Genomic DNA, 7437 nt, shown 5'->3' with positions numbered 1-7437 from the left:
TCTGAATATTCATTTCCTTTTTTCGCCTACCCTGTGGTGGGGGAAAAGAATGCTACCACCGAGTCTTCCCACTTGAGTCGCAAGAGGTGGCAAAAAAACGGGATGGAGGATGGGATTAGGAGTCCTACTACCTGTAGCCCCAAAGGGGACATTCCTAAAAAAAAAAAAAGTAAAGGCATAAGAGGGTCTAGGGGTTTTCCAACCAGTACCCTAAGGTTTGGGTCTTTTAATGTGCGTGGATGTGGTACAGATGAGAGTAAAAGGGTTGATGAAAAAGTATTAGGATGGTTTGGACACATGGAAAGAATGGGTGAAGAAAGATTAGTAAAAAAGGTGTGGAAGGTAGAGGTGGAAGGAGTGAATATGAGGGGGCGTCCTAGGATGAGATGGATGGATAGGGTAAAAGGGGCATTGGGAAAGAGAAGAATGTCTGTTGAGGAAGGACGGGAGAGGACAGAAGATAGGGGTGAATGGAGAAGGGTTGTGTATGGATGATGCTGTGATGCATGAGGGGGAGTGGGTGGGGGATAGGGGGTGAGGAAGTACCTATGAGAAATTAATTGACACAGCCCGAAGGGATTTCTCCCCGACTTCTCATTTTCTGCATGAGGGGATGGAGAGGGGGGTTGCCAAATTAATGAAGCGGCCTTGCTGCGGATGTGCTGTCTTACGACACTGCTTCTGACCCAGGGCAGTGGACAGGATGCAGGGATAACCCGTCATCCAGGAGACGCCAAGATGAGAGGGAGGGAGGAGGGTGGAGGGGAGTGGAATATGTAGGGGATGGAATGGGTGGGAGTGGTTTCTATTCCTTTTTCTTTTTGGCTATCCCCCCCCCCCGTGTAAGGGGAAAAAAAGCCTTTGGTATATGTATGTATATACTGTATATATATATATATATATATATATATATATATATATATATATATATGTATATGTATATGTATATGTATATGTATATGTATATGTATATGTATATGTATATGTATATGTATATGTATATGTATATGTATATATATATATATATATATAAATACGTGTGTGTTTATGTATATGTATACGAGTATATATGCATATATTATAGATATATATATATATATACATATATATATATGTAAATATATATATATATATATATATATATTGTAAGGGCCCATCCCCCTTCCCCCGGCCACAAGTCAATTCATCGCGGCTGCACTGATAGTCGTTTGGCTCCCCACCTCGGCGAATCGGCTTGTTTGCGCGCCAGTACAACGAGCGAGTCGGCTTCGAACTTTTGAAGCCCGAGAAGACTGCGCCTGCGCGGAGCGGCCACGTCGGCAGTTTCAGGGGTATATATACCCCTCCTCCCCAACGTCGAATAGAACTTGGTCAGAAGACGTCCTGCGAAGACTACCCACTGCCACGCCAATCCCAAGTCTTCATTACTCCAGTCGCAGGCTACTCGACGTCGGGTCTCCTCACCTTTGCTGTTCTCAAGACACGCCGCATCCGATTGGGCCGGAACGGTTCGTCCATACGCACCCGGACATCGCTACTGTTGTTACGATACGGAGGTGTTGAGCACCTCGTATTAGATGTTCCCATTCTACAACCTTGTATTGTACAAGTTGATGGTTTATTGTATTCGTTAACTCTTTTAAATCCATTGATTCCTTTTGATGTTTAATTAAAGCCCCAGCAGATCCAGTAGCACCCGAACTGGTATTACTTTCCAGGGCCGAGAGAACATAGTTCCTCGTTCGCCCTCACATTTCTGGCGACCTTGCCACGACTGGTGCTACAAGTGTTTGCTGGGCTCTAAGTCGCTTTGAACGCGCACTCACTGTCTGTGGCCCGGAAGTGAGTCCTCTTGTGCTTTGAGGTTTTGATTGTTTCATAGCTGTTTACGTGTGTATTAATACGTACATTACGTTGTGGCGTTTTGAAGTGGGTAAAATTGTTCCATTTGCTTTAAGCGAGTAATGTTTCTTGTCTTACAGCTTGTATTTGTTTGATGCATTTACGTCCCTTGTATTTTTGCTTCTGCTTAATTTTACTTATTTCATTTACTTTCGGTGTTATTTGATGTCCCTTGGTTGTGCAGTTTGTCTTTAGTCGTTGACACGTATCTTATTTGTTTTATTCATTGACACGTATCTTTTTCTCTTGTTCGTTAACACGTATCTTGTTTGTCTTGTATCATAATCATTGACTTGTGCCTTATTCGTTACTTATTCTCGTCAATATGATATCTGTTCAGGAGCTTAAGGAACAGGCTATAGCTTTAGGCCTCGCAGGAGGAGATGTCGGCAAATACGTCATAGAACAGCAAGCTATTGAACGAGAAGAACGTGAAAAAGAGCGACGAGCCAAGAAGGAGGAAATTGAGCACAAGACCCGCTTAGCTGAAATTGAAGCGGAGAAGGCCAAGATTGAAGCAGAGAGGGAGAAGGCCAAGATTGAAGCGGAAAAGGAGAAGGCCAAGATTGAAGCGGAAAAGGAGCTAGAGCTAGCTCGTATCACGGCGACAAAGCAACCTACCGCGACTCCACATGATTCGGTAAGTCGTCCCCAGCTCCCTCTATTACAAGAGGGGGAAGATATTGCCTCTTACCTTAACCGTTTTGAGAGAATTGCAGAACTACTTAAGCTGAGTTCGGACAGCTATGCCGTGAGACTGGGTACCTTACTTACGGGAAAGGCAGCTGATATGTACATATCTCTCTCCCCAGAGATAACTAAGAACTATGAGCTACTGAAGAAAGCTTTATTGTCAGGTTTTAACAAGACTCCTGATGGTTACCGCGTAGACTTTCGGAATGCCAAGATTTCTCCAGGAGAAACTTTTCTTCAGTTCTCATTTCAACTAACCAGACTATTCCAGGCGTGGTTAGATTCCTCAGAGGTAGGGAATACTTTCAATGATTTGAAAGACTTTATGATACTTGACCAGTTTTTGTCTTCCCTCCATCCAGACTTGCGTGCTTTCATCAAGGAACGACGACCCTCTACGTTAACCGAGGCCATTCGTTTGGCTGACGATTGGACGTCAGCCCACCCTAATCTTCCTCGAACCTCGATTCCAAATGCAAAGAAGTTCTCTCGACCACCTAAGCCGCCTAAGGTAACCACGGTGACCCCGAATCCGTCTAGCGGCCGAAAGGACCCTCCACCTTTGACATGTCACGGTTGTGGAGAAATTGGACACATTCGGCCTCGTTGCCCTAGGAATCCCCGCACTTTCAAAGAAGGCACGTCAACTACGCAGCCATATAAGGTAGGGTTTTGCCTGTCTGATAGAACAGTCCCTCACTTCCAGGCCTCTGGTACCATCAATGGGGCCTGGGTGTCTACTATAATCCGGGACACCGGCTGTTCCTGCGTAGTCGTATCAGATGAGATGCTACCAGATATAGATGTCCCGAGTTGCAAGAAAGTCTATGTTGCCGACTACTTGGGCCGAGTAGATGCCTTTCCTCTGGTTTCTTGTTACCTTCGATGTCCTTATTACGAGGGATGGACCGACGTCGTCAGAGCACCCATCAAATTTGCTAGTGTCTTAATTGGTAACGTTCCAGGCGTTAAAGATCCTAATATATCTGAATGTTCCTCTCCAGCTGATGACTCCGCAATTCCACGCCCGACACAAACTGCTACACCCTCTCCCAAGCACCTGGTATGTGCAGTCCAGACCCGAGCCGGCAAAATGAAACTGATTCACCCCTTAGCTCTGCCTGCCCTACAACCTCTCTCGGTGACGCCCGACAACTTCAGTCTACTCCAGTCCTCGTGTGAGACACTCTCTGCCGCTAGAGCAAAAGCAGCCTCGGGAGAAATAGACCGAACGAGGAACGGGTCTACTTACCAGTTTGTCAAGACGGACGGTCTCCTCTATCGGAAATGTTTAACTTCTAATCGCCCTGATAAGGTAGGAAAGTCTACATTGGTTGTTCCCCGTGATTGTCGCCCTGTTATCCTCTCCATTGCTCATGAGAGCCCTTTAGCAGGACACTTCTCTCACCGGAAGACTGAATTAAAGGTAGCAGAACAATTTTACTGGCCTGGTATGGGAACCGACATCAGAACCTTCTGTCGGTCTTGTGACAAATGTCAACGCTTCTCAGCGAAGGGACGAGTACCACCAGTCCCATTACAACCCATGCCCATCGTCACTGAACCTTTCGCCCGTGTTGCCATAGACTTGGTTGGACCTCTTTCTCCAGCATCTTCCGATGGACACAGGTACATTCTTACCTTGATAGATTTTGCCACTGGATTTCCTGAAGCAGTTCCCTTAAAAGATATAGACTCTATTTCGGTCGCTGAGGCCTTGTTAACTATTTTCTCGAGAGTTGGTATTCCCCGGGAAATACTTTCAGACAGAGGTACCCAATTCACGTCTAATTTAATGAAGGAACTCCACCGAATGTTGGGCGTGAAACCTATCTTCACCACTCCCTTCCATCCTAGTGGAAATGGAAGGATTGAGAGACTACATGGCCCCTTGAAGGCTATTCTTCGTAAATTGTGTGCTGAGAAGCCCCGTGAATGGCACAGGTATCTAATACCAACTTTGTTTGCCCTCAGAGAACTCCCGAGCGACAGGACAGGGTTTTCAGCCTTCGAGTTATTGTACGGTCGGTCTGTTAGAGGCCCACTCACAGTTTTAAGAGATCTGTGGGAAAACCGTACCCTCCACGAGGAAGAGAGGTCCAGTTTCCAATATGTAATAGAACTACAGGACAAGCTGGCAGAATGTTCTCAAATGGCTGCGCAACAAGCCGACATCAGCAGTTCCCGGTACAAGGCGTACTTCGATCTGAAGTCTCAAAACCGTCAATTTAAACCAGGTGATGAAGTTCTAGTACTCCTGCCTAGTGATACAAGTAAACTCCTCGTCACTTGGAATGGACCCTACAACGTATTGGAGAGACGTGGTGAAGCGAATTACGTAATAGAGACCCCTCGAGGACATAGACTTTACCATGCTAACATTTTAAAAAGATATCACCGCAGGGCCCAGGTGCAGCAATTGGAACTGATGGATGAGATTTCCGCCATAGAAGAGCTTTCCGCCCCAGGGAAAGAGAAGGTATCCATCGTTGATGAAGGGGATCCGTGTGATCTTCTTTCACAGTTGCCTTTGACACCTGACGGCATGATCCTCTCCCCTTCAACTGATAAACCTGAAGTGGGACAACTCGCCCCGGATCAGCTAGTCCAACTTCAGATTCTAATGGGTGAGTATAAAGATGTTTTCTCAGACGAGCCCGGATGTACATCCACTATAACTCATGATATACAACTTACCACTACTGACAGAGTACAAGCCAAAGTGTACCCAGTGCCAATCCACCTTAGACCTGTCTTCGAGAAAGAAGTTGAAACCCTCTTCCGTCAAGGGATTATCCAACGATCCTCCTCTCCTCATTCTTCGCCTGTCGTCATGGTAAGAAAAACTGATGGATCCTATAGGATGGCCATAGATTATCGCCAACTAAACTCTGTCACAGTATTCCATGCTGAACCAACCTGCAGCATGGAAGAAGATTTGTACAAATTCTCTGGGGCTAGGTACTTTAGTGAACTGGACCTCTGCAAGGCATATTACCAAGTACCTCTTTCAGACAAAGCCAAAGCCCTAACGTCCTTTCCCACTCATCTAGGTTTGATGGAATTCTGCCGAATGCCCTTTGGTCTGGTAACGGCAAGTGCTACATACATCCGCCTGATGAGACTAGTATTAGATAATTTATCAAATGTGTGCTTTTATTTTGACAACGTCTTTGTTTTTTCCAAAAGCTGGGATCGACATCTCGAAGCTCTAAATCGCGTCTTCGAACGGCTACGGGACCACCATCTGACTGTCAAGCCTTCGAAGTGTAGATTTGGAGTTTCTTCCATCAAATACCTTGGCTTTATTTTAGATGGAACCTCTTTAAAACCTCAACATACCAAGATTGAGGCCATAACCCGCATTCCTCCACCAACCAGTAAGAAGTTACTTAGGACCTTCCTTGGTCTGATCTCCTTTTATAAGTTGTTTATTCCTCAGGCCTCCGACTACACCGGCCCCTTATCTGATCTACTACGGAAGACTAGCCCTGAACCTCTCCCCTGGACCGAAGACCTCTTGGACCGTTTCTGCCATTTGAAAGCTGCCATATCTTCTCAACCCATCTTGCGGTTGCCCGATCCTAAGCTGACTTTCGTCCTTAGGACCGATGCCTCTCTTTATGGTCTGGGGGCTGTTTTACTCCAGTATCACGATGAATGCCCACATCCCGTCGCATATGCCAGTAGGAAACTTCTGGATCGTGAGAAGAGATACTCCACCATCGAGCGTGAATGTCTTGCGGTCGTTTTCTCCATCTCCAGGTTTGATTATTATCTCCGTGGCAAAGAGTTTGTGTTAGAAGTTGATCACAAACCTCTCTTGTATTTAGCTACTTTCAAAGGAAAGAATGACCGTCTCCTTCGTTGGGCTTTGGCCCTTCAGGCCTATAAATTTAGAGTTGTCCACATTGCTGGAAAAGACAATCTAGGTGCGGACCTCCTAAGTAGATCTTAAATCCTGGCTAGGTTTTATTTTTCCTTTCATCCTCTTGAGTTACCATTAACTTTGTTTTAATCTACTCCTAGTAGATTCTTGTCCCGGGGGTGGTGTAAGGGCCCATCCCCCTTCCCCCGGCCACAAGTCAATTCATCGCGGCTGCACTGATAGTCGTTTGGCTCCCCACCTCGGCGAATCGGCTTGTTTGCGCGCCAGTACAACGAGCGAGTCGGCTTCGAACTTTTGAAGCCCGAGAAGACTGCGCCTGCGCGGAGCGGCCACGTCGGCAGTTTCAGGGGTATATATACCCCTCCTCCCCAACGTCGAATAGAACTTGGTCAGAAGACGTCCTGCGAAGACTACCCACTGCCACGCCAATCCCAAGTCTTCATTACTCCAGTCGCAGGCTACTCGACGTCGGGTCTCCTCACCTTTGCTGTTCTCAAGACACGCCGCATCCGATTGGGCCGGAACGGTTCGTCCATACGCACCCGGACATCGCTACTGTTGTTACGATACGGAGGTGTTGAGCACCTCGTATTAGATGTTCCCATTCTACAACCTTGTATTGTACAAGTTGATGGTTTATTGTATTCGTTAACTCTTTTAAATCCATTGATTCCTTTTGATGTTTAATTAAAGCCCCAGCAGATCCAGTAGCACCCGAACTGGTATTACTTTCCAGGGCCGAGAGAACATAGTTCCTCGTTCGCCCTCACATATATATATATATATATATATACATATATATATATATATATAAAGTTGTCTAATAGTTTCTTAAAAATTTCTGCGCTCACTACATGGTTACTAAGTCTATTTCGTTCGTTGACCACCCTATTAATAAAACAATTCTTGTTTATTTCCTTGTTAAATCAAAATTTGTCTAATTCAAAACCATC

At 45.8% G+C, this 7437-nt stretch overlaps 1 protein-coding gene across 2 annotated transcripts; it reads left to right on the top strand.

The window, feature by feature from the left end:
- The first annotated feature begins 1514 nt into the window (after positions 1-1514).
- Positions 1515-7207, top strand: LOC143024613 (uncharacterized). Of its 2 annotated transcripts, none has more exons than XM_076183477.1 (2): positions 1515-5431; positions 6038-7207. In XM_076183477.1, the coding sequence occupies exons 1-2, from the start codon at positions 2228-2230 to the stop codon at positions 6551-6553; spliced, it is 3720 nt and encodes a 1239-aa protein (XP_076039592.1). In that variant the 5' UTR covers positions 1515-2227; the 3' UTR covers positions 6554-7207. The 2 variants fall into 2 exon arrangements, with proteins under 2 accessions (XP_076039592.1, XP_076039591.1); XM_076183476.1 differs by having other exon boundaries at positions 1515-6360; positions 6625-7204.
- Positions 7208-7437: the final 230 nt, after the last annotated feature.

This window comes from Oratosquilla oratoria, chromosome 4, assembly GCF_046742065.1.
Source record: "Oratosquilla oratoria isolate Oo_2021 chromosome 4, ASM4674206v1, whole genome shotgun sequence".
In the NCBI taxonomy this organism is placed as follows: domain Eukaryota; kingdom Metazoa; phylum Arthropoda; class Malacostraca; order Stomatopoda; family Squillidae; genus Oratosquilla; species Oratosquilla oratoria.
The sequence above is the reverse complement of the archived record's forward strand: the minus strand, read 5'-3'. Positions and strand labels throughout refer to the sequence as shown.